The 14605-nt window shown below is 45.5% G+C and overlaps 1 protein-coding gene across 19 annotated transcripts in view; it reads right to left on the bottom strand.

The window, feature by feature from the left end:
* Window positions 1-8114: 8114 nt before the first annotated feature.
* Tlk2 (tousled-like kinase 2) overlaps window positions 8115-14605 on the bottom strand; it is a 99805-nt gene continuing 93314 nt past the window's right edge. For all 19 annotated transcript variants that reach the window (XM_006247574.5, XM_039086139.2, XM_039086133.2 and 16 more), the window contains 3 exons: window positions 14123-14234; window positions 11029-11136; window positions 8115-9197 (listed from right to left, as the gene is read on the bottom strand). In XM_006247574.5, the coding sequence (XP_006247636.1) occupies window positions 9024-9197; window positions 11029-11136; window positions 14123-14234 (394 nt within the window). In that variant the 3' untranslated portion in view covers window positions 8115-9023. The remainder of the gene's footprint in view (window positions 9198-11028; window positions 11137-14122; window positions 14235-14605) is intronic.

Raw genomic sequence — 14605 nt, 5'->3', positions numbered from 1 at the left:
CCTGGGACTAAAGTTACAGACAACTATGAGTCTCTATGTGGATGCTGGGAGTTAAACCTGGGTTCTATGAGAGAGCAGCCAGTGCTCTTAACTGCTGAGCCATCTCTCCAGCCCCTTTGCTTTTTGTTTTGAGACTGGGTCTCACTGTGGACTCTGGCTGGCCTGGAACTCAGAGCTCCGCCTGCCTCTGCCTCCCAAGTGCTGAGACTAAGGGTACCAGCACTGCTGGCAATTCCAGGAATCTGAACGAGACTGCTAGTCAGGACCTGACCCTAGCTGCCCCGGCCCTCCACTCAATTCCTGACTACAGCACACACCTAATATGCTCTTGCAGGTCCTTGGTCTTCACAGGCACTTGGCAGGCTGGACCACCTGGATTTCTCCAGCAGGCAGTGGTGTAATTATGGTACAATTAAACAACTTGGTAGATGAAGTAAGGACAAGGATTATCACCAGAGCCCAGAGGTACCTCTCAAACATGGAGTTTCATATTCCTCATTTCATTTTCCTTTTTTAAAATTTATTTATCTGGGCTGAAGAGATGGCTCAGAGGTTAAGAGCACTGTCTGCTCTTCCAGAGGTCCTGAGCTCAATTCCCAGCAACCACATGGTGGCTCACAACCGTCTATAATCAGGTCTGGTGCCCTCTTCTGGTCTGCAGGTGCATATATGCAGGCAGAAAGCTGTATGATGTATACATAATAAATAAATAAATGTTTAAAAAAACTTTATTTAAAAAATTTTATCTATATGAGTACACTGAAGCTGTCTTCAGACACACCAAGAGGGCATCAGATCCCATTATAGACGGTTGTGAGCCACCATGTGGTTGCTGGGAATTGAACTCAGGACCTCTGGAAGAGCAGACAGTGCTCGTTCTTAACCGCTGAGCCACCTCTCCAGCCGAGTTTCATATTCCTGAGCCTAGCACTTGATAGACATAGGTTTCTCCACAGATGTATCAGAGGTGTTAGAAATGTACCCATGTGGCATCTGTGGCACTGACTTTAAGTTGTAGAGTGGTGACCTGAGTCCCACACAAAGCCCTACTGTCACTCATCCCAGTTTTAAGCCTGGGCAGCTTTTTTGGTTCTCTAACACAATGGTCTGCATCTTCCCTTAACTAACAGTCAAGACAATCCCCCACAGACAAATTCACAGGTCAGCTCCATCTACAGAACTCATTAAGACTTCCCATGAAGGGCCTGGAGAGACTGCTCAGCAGTTAAGAGCACTGACTGCTCTTCCAGAGGTCCTGAGTTCAATTCCCAGCAACCACATGGTGGCTCACAACCATCTGTAATGGGATCTGATGCCCTCTTCTGTGTGTCTGAAGACAGTAACAGTGTACTCATATACATAAAATAATTCTTAAAAAATTTTTGACTCACCATTGCCAAACACGGGCATGGAACCCTCCTGTTGAGGTTGCAGGAAGCTCTAATGCAGTGCTTCTCAATCTTCCTTCTGTGTGACTGTTTATAGCAGTTCCTCATGCTGTGGTGACCCCTCCCCCACCATAAAATTATTTTCATTGCTACTTTATAACTAATTTTGCTGTTATGAATCATAATGTAAAATCTGATATGCATGTTATCTGGTATATGAGCCCGTGGAGAGAACCACAGGGTAAGAACCACGGGGTAAGAACCACGGGGTAAGAACCACGGGATAAGAACCATGGGGTAAGAACCACAAGGTAGGAACCAATGAGTCTGTAGACTTCGGCTGGGAGGCAGTGGTGCACACCTTAGACCCTGTCATTTGGGAGGCAGAGGCAGGTGGAGCTCTTCAGCCCAAGGCTAGCCTGGTCTACAGAGCTCCAGGATAGCAAGGACTACACAGAAAAACCCTGTCTCAAAGAGAAAAGAACAAAGCCAAACCAAAACAACAACAAGAGTCTGTAGACACACAGAGCCATGGCTTCTGGCTCATTTGGAAGGGCACATCTCTCTTATCTTCCAGTAGCAAAACCTTACATAGGGCACTGGCACTGGGCTAAGAGGCTCAGTTCTGGCACTGTATTAGGAAAAGGGCTATACTAAAGTGTGTGTGTGTGTGTGCACATGTGTGTTCTGTGACCATGTCTTCAAGAGCTTTTGGTGACAGACAACTAGCCATCCCCTTTTTCATTGCCCCTTCCTCACCATACCACCATGAAACTTACAGCAACAAAAACCAAGGCAGAAAGATTCATTCCTATTTACCCATTACAGACAGTTTCCAGCAGTAGGCCAGGAAAAACTATGTCTTCCAAATCTATGTGTGTCTATGTGTTCAGGTGAGCATGCATACACACATGTATATGCATAAGTGGAACCCTGTGTGCGGAACCCAGGTCAGCATCAGGTATCTTTTTCAATTGCTCTCCAACTTTTATTCTGTGGCAGAGTCTTACTATGTAGCCCTGGCTTAGCTAAAACTCAAGCTGGCCTTGAACTCAGAGACTGACCTATCTCTGCCTTCTAAGTGCTGGGATTCTAGGCTACATGGGTGCTGGGAATCCAAACTCAGGTCCTCATGTTTGCCTCAGAAGCACTTTACCAACCAAGGCACCTCCTCAGGCCCTGTCACCTCCTAATCCATATGCAAGATAACAAGTTTGGTGGAGCAATTTTGTAATCCTAGTACTTTGGAGGCTAAAGCAGCACTAAGTTCCAGGTCAACCTAGGCTATACAGTAAGTTTCAGAAAAGCCTGGGCTATATCCTAAGAACCCATGTTTAAACACACACACACACACACACACACACACACACACACACACACACACACACACACATTCTGAGGAATATATAAATCAAAGTTGAGAGGACGGAATACTAGGGAACACTGATGAAGTTCCAGCCCAGCACTGCAGAGGCAGAGGCAGTCTGGGCAGCACTTCAGTGTAGATTCCTGAGGACCACTAGCCAGGAGGGAGGGGGAAAAAACATGACAGAATTAGGACTGAGATTAGGACAAACATACATCTCCATCTGTCTGTAAGCCCATGTGCCATCTTTGCCTACACCCACCTCTGTGCAAATATAGCACTCAGTGAATCCAGGTACAAAAGTTTCAACCTGTTTAAGTTTTAACCTTCCCAGTTACTACAGCTCCATCTACTACTTGTCAGAAAATGGCTCTGAGCTTCATTTTCCTAGCCTACAACAGTACTAAAGCCCCTTCTATAAGGCTCCTCCTCCCCTATGCAGTCTCCAAGGGAAGAAAGCTTGATGCTAGCAGACCAGAGTTAGCAGTCTAACTGGACACTTAACTACCACACCCAGAGGCCTGACCCAGGGCCAGATGGGTGGGGCTGGGCAAGTCAGCCAGACAGCTAGCTGCTCTCTGACCTTCTCACCATGGGGTCTCAAGCCCAGAGCAGTACTTCTCCACCCCCCAACCCCCCAGCCCGACTCCAGTCTGTCTAGGGCCCCTGCTGGGCTCAGCCAGCACAAAAGCACTCTTGTATTCCCTGCCCCCACCTGGCCCCAGACCTGCCTGTTTTTCCAGCCTCTGGCAGGTTCCCTCAATCCCCAGGCCTCTCCCCCTTTAACCCTCTTCACCCCTCTGAAGAGTTGCTTAATCAGACTGCCAGTTGAAGCAGTCTCTCTCCTGTGGTCCTGGACCCCTCACGGATGGGGGAAACCAGAAGAATTAACTCATAAGATAGCTAGTGTTTTGCCAAAGGGAAGAATGGCTCCCAAGTGTATTGTTACGAGGCCAGTAGTTGTCAAGGCCGTCTTGCTGCTCCACATAATGACAGTGTCTAACAACAGTCCAGAAGCCCTAAGCTTAAGATAGACTTTGGTACCCAAAGATAAAAATAAAACAGAACTCATCTCTCTTGCAGTTGGGTGAGTTTGGAAGAAGCCAGAAAGTTAAGTACCTAGGCGTGCAAGGCCTTGGGTTCCCTCTGGCTGCTTCAACATGCCAGATTCTGCCAATTGAAAGAGCTGATATACCACTCCTGGGCATATACCCAAAAGATGCTCCAACATATAACAAGGATACATGCTCCACTATGTTCATAGCAGCCTTATTTATAATAGCCAGAAGCTGGAAAGAACTCAGATGTCCTTCATCAGAGGAATGGATACAGAAAATGTGGTACATTTTACACAATGGAGTACTACTCAGCTATCAAAAACAATGACTTCATGAAATTCTTAGGCAAATGGATGGAACTTGAAAATATCATCCTGAGTGAGGTAACCCAGTCACACAAAAACACACATGGTATGCACTCATTGGTAAGTAGATATTAGCCCAAAAGCTCAGAATACTCAAGATACAAGTCACAGACCACATGAAGCTCAAGAAGGAAGACCAAAGTGTGGATGCATCAGATCTTCTTAGAAGGGGTAACAAAATACTCAAGGGAGGAAATACAGGGACAGAGAGTGGAGCAGAGACTGAAGGAAAGGCCATCCAGAGACTGCCTCATCTGGGGAACCTATCCCACATAAAGTCACGGAACCCAGTCACTATTGGGGATGCCAAGAAATGCTGGAGCCTGATATAGATGTCTCCTGAGAGGCTCTGCCACAGCCTTACTGATTCAGACGAGGATGCCTGCAGCTAACTATCAGACTGAGCACAGGGACCCCTGTGGAGGAGTTAGAGAAAGGACTGAAGGAGCTGAAAGGGTTTGAAACCCCATAGGAAGAACAATATCAACCAACCAGACCTCCCAGAGCTCCCAGGGACTAAACTACCAACCAAAGAGTACACATGGAGGGACCCACAGCTCCAGCCACATATGTAGCAGAGGATGGCCTTGTCTGCTACATTGTCCCTTGGTCCTGTGAAGGCTCATTTCCCCAGTGTAGGGGGAATGCCAGGGTGTTGAGGTGGGAGCGGGTAGGTGGGAGTGGGAGCATCCTAATAGAAGTAGGGGGAGGGGGTATGGGAGAGGGGGAAACCAGGAAAGGAGATAACATTTGAAATGTAAATACATAAACTATCGGTGGGGGGCAGACGGGGGGGGGGGGAGAGCTGAAAAATAGTGAAAAGGGATGCAGCCACATTGTGAACAGGGAGAATAGGGATAAAGTGCTCTAGGGATGGATACATCCGTCCATCTTCAGTCCCAGCATAGATTTAAGCTTACGTAGAGAGCATAGGGAAGCAGTCCTGATGCAGGGATGGTCCTGCTGTGAATGACCCATCTCTGGCTGGCCCCAGCTTCAGGTGGCTTTTCCTCCTCAGCATGAGATTTCCCCAGGAAGCTCTAGCTTCTTGGGGCACATTGTTAAATAGTTCCACAATCAATTGTCAGGACAGCTGTCTTTTTAATGCATCTTTGCACCTGCCCTGTAGGCTGGTTACGCCAGCACTAGGAGGTCTCACAGCTCATCTTTCCAAGGACCCTGCCATCACCACGACAGGGAGTCACACAGTCCATGACGATGCTCTCAAATACAGACCTGAATCAGTGACCTAGGAGTAACAGATGTTTAAGCTTCTACCTCCAATCGTGTAGTTGGGATGGGGCCCGAGAATGTACCTATCTAAGAAACTCCTAATGCTGTGCTGCTCCCAGACTCCGCCAGAAGCTGCCTTCTAGGTACAATGAGAACCACCAACTGACTCGGAATGGCCAAATCATCTCCTGCCAACATGGCAAGAAGGTTCTGAACTTCAAACCATGAACCCAGGGATTCCGAAATCCTCTTACAGAGTCTTGCCATCTTTCTTTAATCTTCCTCATCGCACTCTGGTGTGTCAGGCCCTTTACCTACATTCCCAGTGCAAGATGCCCCTGGAGATTGTAAAGGTGGGATTTGAACTCAGGCCTAACTTTAAAGCCTAATCGACTCTGCCTAAAACACTGAAAGAAGGGGAGGAAGATTAGAAGCACTCAGGATAGCAGCAGTCTCAGAAAGAAAAAGTAAAAGGTGGCCAAGTTGGCTATACATGCTACATTCTTAGAACGACGTCCCAGTGCTCATTTCTAGCTCTAGGCCTCTACAAAATAACTGTTTAAAGAGAACTATTTTCTAAATTAAGAACACAAAGCTCTTAACTGTTAATTTCGGCGAAAAGAAAACCTGTCCTTCCCAAACTACAGTGAAGGAAACGGGCTCTGAAAGAGAGATAGCCAGTGTGCCCAGGTGCGCATAGCAGTGAGGTGTGAGCAGCTTCACAGCATAAGTCCTCCCCCTTGGGTCCCCATAACTAGACCTTTGTTTGCTATGCTGTTTCATGGGGACACTAACAGCTACCAAGATCCATTTTCAATATCCCCCTGATAAAGAGAGGGTCCTTGTGAGGCTGGAGAATGAACCTGAACCAAACCAAGAGGCTGGGAATGAATTTCTTTAAACTACATTTATTTATTTATGTGTGGGTAATGGTAGTAGCAAGGCAGGTATGTGGAGGTCAGAGGACAATTTGTATGCGTTAGTTTTCTGGGATCACGGGGATTAAATTTAGGTAATCAGGCTTGTCAGCAAGTTCCTTTACTTACTAAGCCATCTCATCACCCTAACTTCTTATAATTTATCTTACATGTATGTTCTGCCCTACATCCAATGCTGGAAAAGGCCAAAACAGTCTGGGTAAGTTTAATTATAAATTAGTATCTTTTTTTGGTCACTGTATTACAGAGTTCAACCATGGGCCATGTGTCCTAGGACAGTCATGAATTCAGTCTAGCGTATTTGTAGATGACAGTCATATCTCAATGTTAAAGAATGCTGGAGGCACTGGATAGAGTAAGTCAACATTGTGGCAGTTAGGGACTAGAGCTTGGAGAAAGTGAAGCTCAGATATTTGACGCCAGAGACACTCACTCCGTGATTTTATTGGCTCCTTCAAAGAGGAAAAGAGGTCAGTGTATGTTCTCTGGGGCTTCTCCAGCAGTGGAAAGATTGCCATGCCCAGATTCAAGCCAGGCCACGCAGGATTCAGACTGAATCACACAAGAAGGGAGGGTGCCCTTCCTTAGGATAAAGGGAGAAAAGGCAAACATGAAGTGAGCCTGCCACACACTCCTAAGAACATAGGAAATGGGGCTAAAAGTGAGGGAAGGAAGGCCTAAAGTCACGGCATCTTTTTCCAAACGGAGTCACTAGATGAGGATAGGGTACACACTTAGTTCCTTTGAGCTATTTTCACATGACTTTTACTTCGCCCTCTCTGTGCCTGTGGACACATCCTATCACCACGGAAATTGACCTGCGCTCTGCTTTACTACCTGCAGAGTGACTGGGGTGGGAGTGCAGGCTCAGGCTAGAGCTGCACTTACCTGGCATATGTAGGGTCTTGGCTCCAGCCCTAGCATTGAAGCAGGGGAGAGGTACACACAAAATACATATTTCACCAAAGCCTCAAGAGTTTTCTCTCCTCAGAACATCATGTGACAAGACTTACCTGCAAATTCCTTTGTTTTGGAATGCTCTGCCTTTCTTTAAGATCACTTGATACCAAAGTGGGGCCGGACTACTAAATGCACATGGGTCTTAGAAAAGGTGTCCTCAGTGGTACTTTTCTCATGCACAGAGTACTAGAGTCATGAACTGCTTAAGAGCTCTGCCCTTCCTGACTCCTGCCCCTGCTCTGATCTCTACATCTTTAAGTATTTCTGGCTGGCTCTCTAACCACATGTCAGTAACATTCCAAGCTGGCTACCACATGTTCAGGCCCTGGCCTCCAACTCTCTCCTGCAGTGATCTGTTGTTTCCAGGGCCTGTGCACAGCTCCCATTTCAGCTCCATCTTCAGTAGATCACACATCTCAGAAATAAGGCAAGTTGGGGGTGGGGTTGGGGAGGGGAAGAAAAGCCAAAATACTTATATACCTTGAGATTTAAAAAAAAAAAATCCACTAGATGAACCTAAGAGAGTTAGAAGAGGGTACATGCTCAGACACACACACACACACACACACACACACACACACACACACACACACACACACACAAGCATATTCACCATAATTCAAATGCCTGAGAGAGGTTTTTCTCCTCAAAGATCTAACAGAGGGAAAAGCTCATGTGTTGATCAAGTTTAATAGCATGGTTAGCAAGAAGGCTGTGGGCAGGAGCTAGCTGCCCTGGGAGACTTCTGTCTACCTCTAGAAGCAGTTTCCATAGTTACTATACATAGTCAGAGAATCCAGGAGGACTGCATGGACAGATGAACCTTTATTTAAAAAAATAGCACTTCAAATAAATTAAAAGGGACAACCGTCAAGTGTTCAAATTGTGAAGAAATATCTGAAAACCTAGAGACTCCAAACTGCGGTCTTCTAACCTCATTCTTTGTCCGATGGCAAAACCCACGCATCTCAGAACCCCGTTTCTCCCTACTGAGGTGAGAGAAGCATTCACAAGCGGAGCCCAGATGGAGGAGAAAGCTGCATCTGACTGGAATGAACATTGCCACGTACTCGCTAATACGGGTTTCACTTTATGACCAAATGTATTCTTTAAAAATAAGAAGGGGCGAGGGAGCTGCACGTTTTAGAGACTGAGCTTACTCGGGGCTAGCACACTAACTCTAGTGCCTTTAATGGCAGTAGCAACTTTGTCCTCCGAAGTCAAACGCCATCCCCAGTCAAGCCTTGTGCTACCAGCTTTTTAGGAGATGTTACCTAAACTTTATTAAAAGAAAAGAGCAAGTTTAAATATAGACACTGGACTAGCCCAGTCTGTATTTTCAAGTCCACATTCTTCATCTGAAGCACTGCGTCAGGGAACCCCCTGAGTCTGCATGTTTTCAAGTTCACAGTACATGGAACCAGTTTTTTCTTTTTAATTTTTTTCCTCACTCAGAGCAGCCACCCATGGTGACCGTTGACGCTGGAACCTCGGGAGGGGCCTTTTCCTATGAGGCCTGGCCAGAGCTGCCCAAGGCTTCTCCTCAATGAGAATCGATGCTGTCATGCTCTATGGATGGGAAAAAAAGCAAGAAAATAAAAGCACCTGGTACAGGTTTCATGAGATCCATTCGGATTCACTATGTTCCAAACCCACTGCTGAATGCCATGTGTCCACTTCGTGTGCTGAACAGTTAGTGGCCTTGGGAGTTGGTCTCAATTCGAAGAACTGTTATTGGATGCCCCCGAGGTTGATGCAATGGCAGCTCCTGCAGGACTACTTGTGGAGACTGACTTTCGGATGTGAGGCAACAAGTAGGGGTCACAGGCCAGCTGCTGCACATCAATGCGGTCTTCCTTTCGATAGGCCAAACATCGCCTGATAAACGCCTGGAAAGGAAGTTTCAGAGAAAAGATGATCCTGGTTGGTACCGAGGTGGGAACCAGGGGCACCGAAACCACTGCTAGGATACAGCAAATGCTCCCTCAAGAAAACAGGTTTCTTGCCTTCCCCCAAATCCATCAGGCAGAGCAGAGGAGACAGGGCTGCCCAGCACTGGGTTTGCTGAGACACGACGGACCTTTCCTTCCCACCCATGTAGAAGGCAGTGCAGCCTCACTTAGGCCACTCTTACCATACAGACCTTTAGACCTTTTCCACTTCCCTGTGCTTCTGACCAGAGAGTTCAACATATTTGAATGTAATAATGCAATTTATTTAAATTAATCAACTTTTTTTTTTCCTTTTCTTTTTTTTCAGAGCTGGGGACCGAACCCAGGGCCTTGCGCTTGCTAGGCACGCGCTCTACCGCTGAGCTAAATCCCCAGCCCCAACTTTTTTTTTTTCTTCAAACATGCTCTTATGTATCCTAGGCAGGTCTCAAACTCAAAATGTAGCCAAGGATGACCCGGAACAATGATCGTCCGGTCTCCATCTCTGGAATGCAGGGATTACACACATGCACCCAACCACTTTTGGTTAATACAGTGCTAGGGATGCAAGACCGGCTTTGTGCACACCAGGCAAGCACTCCACCAACTCAGTTATATCCTCAACCCCAGGGGCTCAGTTTTTAAGTGTAAAACATTACATTTATACAGAGTCTATTCTTCAGAGTAAGCCGATAATGGTGTGTGGCAGGCTTGTCAATAACATGTCCTATCATGATGAAGGCATGTTAACAAGGGAAGTTGTGGAGCAGGGAGAGACTATGCTCTTCATGTTCTATTTTGTTATGAACCTAAAATTAACAGAAAAAGTAAAACTTGGTGAACGATGGGACTAGAGACAGTGTGTGTCAGCAAGCAAATGGCCTAGAGTTCAGACTTCAGCATGAGTAAGTGAGACAAAATGGGTTTCTGGAAAACCTAAAACATGCAACAAGTGATTGACTTTTTATTTTTTCAAATGTTTAATTATCAAAATATAAAGATAGAAAGGCAATTCTAGCTTTTCAAAATTGAAGACACGGGTATTAACGTATTTGGAAGCTAAGAGACATAGTCACTGACAGGAACATGGAACTCCTGGCTTTGATGAGCCTTTCCTGGTGAGCACATGAAAGGCTCTCAGGCCACAGACTAAGTAGACATCTCTTCACATAGTGCCTGTGTAGGCTCTTCAAGCAGCAACTGGACCACAGTCCCCTGCTTCGCACAGTTCGCTTCACAGTGGCTCTGCACCTCTTCTACAGCCTGCCCTTCCCTGCAGAACGCCCTTCCCTCAAATCTACACCTGGCCCTTACACATTGCTCAAGATACTGATCAAATAGCATCTCAACATTGAGACCTACCCCAACCGTGCCATCAGAAATGGACAGGGGGCTGTTACCTTTGACCTTAGCACTCACTCCTGTATCACTTCTCCTATGTAGTCTTACATACAAACAAACCACCCTCCCTTACAGGCATCAAACTGGGTACCCTTCCTACTACACACTCTGCCAGGTATAACTCTTTCCAAGTGCACATAGACTTCCCTGTCACATGTCACAGAGCCTTTGTGAATGAAATCTGCTTGTGAATATTTCCTTTACTGAATGTGGGGATGGGGTGGGCAGACCATAAGCATTACTCTTCTACCTACTATCCTTAAGAATACTAATTTGTCCCTATCCTGCTGCTTAATAATGGCTCAATTTCATATTAATCCAGTTACGACCAATGAAAAGAAATGGCACAGGAAGCAGCTCTTTTCTGCTGTTAGTGAGTCAAACTTACCTTTGCTTCAGGTGTTACTACTGGCTTGGGCGGGAACTGTACTTCAGTAGCTTTAAGAATAGTATTCTCTTGTAGAATATCTTGCTGGGACTGGTTATGACCAAAAGGCTGTCATACAAAAACAGAATAAAGTAGGTTGGCTTCTGGTTACACAATTCAGTACCACAGAAGAGTCTCCACATTGGGGATGGCCTCCTTTAACTCTCACCTCTCACACTTAATGAGGAGGCCCAGAGCTTTAAGGCCACTCAAGGGAGAACAAAGAGGTAGAAGCAGTCTCTCCTGTCTCTAGCTTTGCTCACGGTAAGGAACAAATCAGGAAGAAACCAGTTGTCTCTTGAACTCTGACTCACATCTTTGGTGACTATACATATTTATGTGCCACTAGCCAACCTAATATGTACACAAAAAGGATGGAAAAATAAATAAGTCGTGGGTGGGGCTGCAGAGATGGCTCAGAGATGGAGAACACTGGCTGTTCTTGCAGAAGACCTGAGTTCAACTCTCAGAGCCCCATAGTGGGTCACATCTATCTGTAATTCCAGCTTCAGGGGATCCTGTGTACAATTCTGAGCTCAGTAGGTACCAGGCTCTCATGTAGTGGACATATGCACATGTAGGAAAAAAAACACTCAAAAACAAAATAAATCTAAAAAAGAGAAAAGCAGGTTACAAGAGAAAATGTTTTCCCACACCCAGTATGAGGGATAGGAATGGTGGCTCACAACTGTAATCTCAGCACAGCCCACAAAGGCTGCACAGTGAGCTCTAGGCCAGTTTGGACTATATAACAAAGATCCTACCTCAAGAAAAAAAAAAGTTTAAAAACAGGCTAAAAGGTCAGCGCTGCTTACAGATCTGAAATAATGCAACAAAACCTCTATCACTAGTATTAGTAACAATTCAACATTAAACAGTACACAAGTAACTAAGCTCTACTCCTGCATAGTTCTGTCTTGTAGAGGTGGGCTCAAGACCAAGAGGCCAAAGAGGAAGGCATTACCCACATTAAAACTGCACTGGGAATCTAATAAAAATATTAAGAGTTCACAGGGCCTACAAAATCCCCATCTGCTTTATGCCCAAGTTCAGCCTAACTAAACACTAGAGCACACACATACTGAAGGCAGAAGGAATATGAATACACAACAGGCCGTAGCATGTGTGTGCTATACACATGTGGGAGTACAGATGTGCTCACAAGGAGAAGCACCATCATTTTTTTGTCTTAATGATGTAACACCTTTACTAGAAACAGACAGGAAATACTGTTTGTGTGGGTGTGGGAATGGAACCCAGGGCTCTGTAGATGTTAGCTACGTACTGTACCACTGAACTACAACCTTAGCCCTTGGTTTTCTGTGATTTATTTGTTTGTTTGTTTTCTTATGACGGATTTTCTCTTTATAGCCCTGGCTGTCCTGGAACTCCCTTTGTAAACCAGACTGGCCTTCAAGTCAAGAGCTCTGCCTGCCTCTGCCTCCCAAGAGCTGGGCCTAAAGGTTTCCCACCTGGCTGAGGAACGCTTTCTGACACCACCTTCTCAGCACACAAGAGGAGGAGAGAGGTGGCTGGATGGCTCGGTAGCTAAACGTATTTGCCTCTTTTGTAGTGAACCCCAGTTCAGTTCCCAACATCCAAGTCAGTCATCTCCCAACCTCTGTAACTCTAGCACTCAGGTGTCTGTGCTGGTTCGTTCTGTCAACCTAACACAAGCCAGAGTCATCGGGAGACATTAGTTGAATGTATCCATCAGAATGCCATAGGCAAGTCAATGGGGCATTTTCCGGATTCAAGATTCATGTGCACAGGCCAAGCCCACTGTGAGCAGTGTCACTCTGGGTAGGTGGTCCTGGCTGATATCAGCAAGCAAGCTGAGCAAGTCACAAAGAACAAACCAGTAAGCAGCATTCCTCCATGGGTTTCTGCCTTGACTTCTCTCAATGGTAGACTATGATCCAGATAGGCCAAGCGATACCTCTCAAAATAGGCTTTTCTTTGTTATGGTGCTTATCACAGCATGAGAAAGCAAACAAGGACAGTATCTGCTACCCTCTTTCAGTTTCCATGGGCACACACACTCACGTACTCAGAGATACACACACATACATAAATAATAAATCTTTGCCAGATATGGTGATTCACTCCTTTAATCCCAGTGCTCTTGAGGCAGAGAGAGGTAGGACAATCTCTGGAAGTTTGAGGCCAGCCTGATCTAAACATAGACAACTCCAAACCTGCCAGGGCTACATAGGGAGAACCAGTCTCGACAAAACAAAAGCAACAAACAAAACAGTATGAGGGGCCTGGGGAGGTGGCTCGGTGGATAAAGTGCTTACTTACTATACAAAAACAAGGACCTGATTTTGACTCCCAGCCTCCAGATAAAAAGGCTGGATGTAGCAGTATGGGCCTGTAGTCCCAGCAGGGGGGAGATGTGGGGACCTGCTGGCTAGCTAGTCTAGCCCAGTCAAGTTCAGTGAAAGACCTTACTCAAAAATAAGATGGAGAATTAATGTCAAACCTGAGGTCAACTTTTAAGCTTCACAAGCACACACAAAGCACAGTATTTTCTTTTCTTTTTTTTTTATTAACAACAGCTTTTATCTAATGAAGTGGTTACAAATAAAATCTAGGGAATGTTTCAGATCCTATTGGAAAGCTTGGGAAAGTTTTTTGGGCAGATTGTTCAAGTTACTAAATGATTTCAAGACAGATGTGCTATGGTACCAGTTTCAAGAGGTTATGGTAAGGGGAACCTTGAGTCTGAGGTCAGTCTGCGCTATATAGTACAGGCCAAACACAGCTATAAAACAAGATCTTAAAAAAAAAAAAAAAACACCCTATTTTACATGAATTCACATCAGAATGAAAACATGTCTTATATTTGAGAATTGCAACATGCATGTCCCTGATGGCGTGGGAGTGCAGTAGGTGCTCTTCAGGCAGGAATTTGTAGGAATACACAAAGCATGTACTGAGAAGTCTGTATGTTCTTTAAACCACTCCTTCTAGGATTCCAATGACTAACTGCAAAGGAGAACCCACACTGAGGAGGGTGTGGGCCAGGCTGCTGCACCTCCTTCTTCCTCACCTTCCTCCCATACAGACACTGGTAGAAGATCACACCCACTGACCAGACATCGACTTTATTTGAGATCTTTGGTGGCTCTTTCCCAACCACAAAACACTCTGGTGGCAAATACCTAGGAGAAAACAGAAAATTAAATATATAAATCTAAGTTATATACAAAAAGGCAAATAAAAGGCCTTATCAAAAAGGTAACACTGAGTACTTGAGGGGCAGGGGCAGGGGCAGGGGCAGAGGAAGGTACAACTCTGTGAATAGTGACAACCAGAACAGCCAAGGCTAAGGAGAAAGACCTTGTCTCTCAATAAACAAATAACATTTTATATGAAACGTACACGCACACACACACTCTTATACCCAACACTCAAGATTCAACTATCAGGTTAGAAATATATACAAGTAAATGAAAGACACACATTAGGACTTACAGAGGCAGTAATGTCTCTATGTGGCATTAAAATGTTATTTCTCTATATGTGGAGAGGT

The sequence above is a fragment of the Rattus norvegicus genome, chromosome 10 (assembly GCF_036323735.1).
Source record: "Rattus norvegicus strain BN/NHsdMcwi chromosome 10, GRCr8, whole genome shotgun sequence".
Lineage (NCBI taxonomy): Eukaryota > Metazoa > Chordata > Mammalia > Rodentia > Muridae > Rattus > Rattus norvegicus.
Note: the sequence above shows the minus strand (reverse complement) of the source record. Positions and strands in the feature narration are given on the sequence as shown.